The sequence below is a fragment of the Halyomorpha halys genome, unplaced genomic scaffold (assembly GCF_000696795.3).
Source record: "Halyomorpha halys isolate HHAL.00 unplaced genomic scaffold, Hhal_1.1 Scaffold53.1, whole genome shotgun sequence".
Lineage (NCBI taxonomy): Eukaryota > Metazoa > Arthropoda > Insecta > Hemiptera > Pentatomidae > Halyomorpha > Halyomorpha halys.
In genome coordinates, this window is record NW_027109243.1 from 565,779 (window position 1) to 566,604 (window position 826).

The following is an 826-nucleotide window of genomic DNA, read 5'->3' on the forward strand; positions in this document are numbered from 1 at the left end:
CACCATTGATATAGTGTAATCAAATATACATCATTTCCGCCATGACCGACATCTTCTTCGGGATATGTACCATAAGGTCAAAATAAGACGCTAATTCTTCGATGTTGGTGTCATCCGGTGATGGGTTGCGAGCTTGGACTGCACACATGGCAGCTGGTCGACTCTGCTGACCACTTGATCCTTCTTGCACCTCCCATCTGACAGAACACAAATTTTTGTATAAATATTAGCCAAGTTTTAATATGATAATTTATAAATTGAAGCTTCAATGAGAATAAATGAAGGAAAAGCAAATTTTTAATTTTTAAGTTATTTGTTTAATAAATTAAAATAAAAATCAACTTACAAATTAGTATACACAATTGAAAGGCCATAAAACAAACAAAATGCTAAGATCATGATAAGATAAGGTGACTACTTCATGTTCCATTCGAGTGGTTGGATTAGAGTGATCGTCGGTGGATACTTTATTACTTTACAGGAAGATTAAGAACAACTACCAATTGATGAAAATATAAACATATTCGTTTAAAATGATAGATAAATTCTAAATCAAGAGCAGTTACCTGGTTATAATTGGAGGGGTATATGGACTGGTAGAGTTGAACCTCAGCTTCGGTTCCCTCAGGAGGACCCTGGATGTGCCCTGGAGTCGGCTAATACAGCTGTCGCTCAGTGAGGCTACAGCTTCCCTGATCACATATGTCAACGGTTAGAGTTAAGGCAAACTCATTACAATATATTGTAATATGCTCTTTTTTAGTGAATAGTATATTTTGATGTTAAAAGGGTTTTGATATGTTTTATTTTATGTATAATTTTAATA

The 826-nt window shown here is 34.6% G+C and overlaps 1 protein-coding gene across 3 annotated transcripts in view; it reads right to left on the reverse strand.

Annotated features, from left to right (window-relative positions):
* The window catches only part of LOC106692362 (uncharacterized), a 14,108-nt gene continuing 13,282 nt past the window's right edge, over positions 1 to 826 (reverse strand). For all 3 annotated transcript variants that reach the window (XM_014438269.1, XM_014438271.3, XM_014438270.2), the window contains exons 5-6: positions 567 to 692; positions 1 to 197 (exon numbers count right to left, since the gene is read on the reverse strand). In XM_014438269.1, coding sequence (XP_014293755.1) covers positions 20 to 197; positions 567 to 692 — 304 coding nt within the window. In that variant the 3' untranslated portion in view covers positions 1 to 19. The remainder of the gene's footprint in view (positions 198 to 566; positions 693 to 826) is intronic.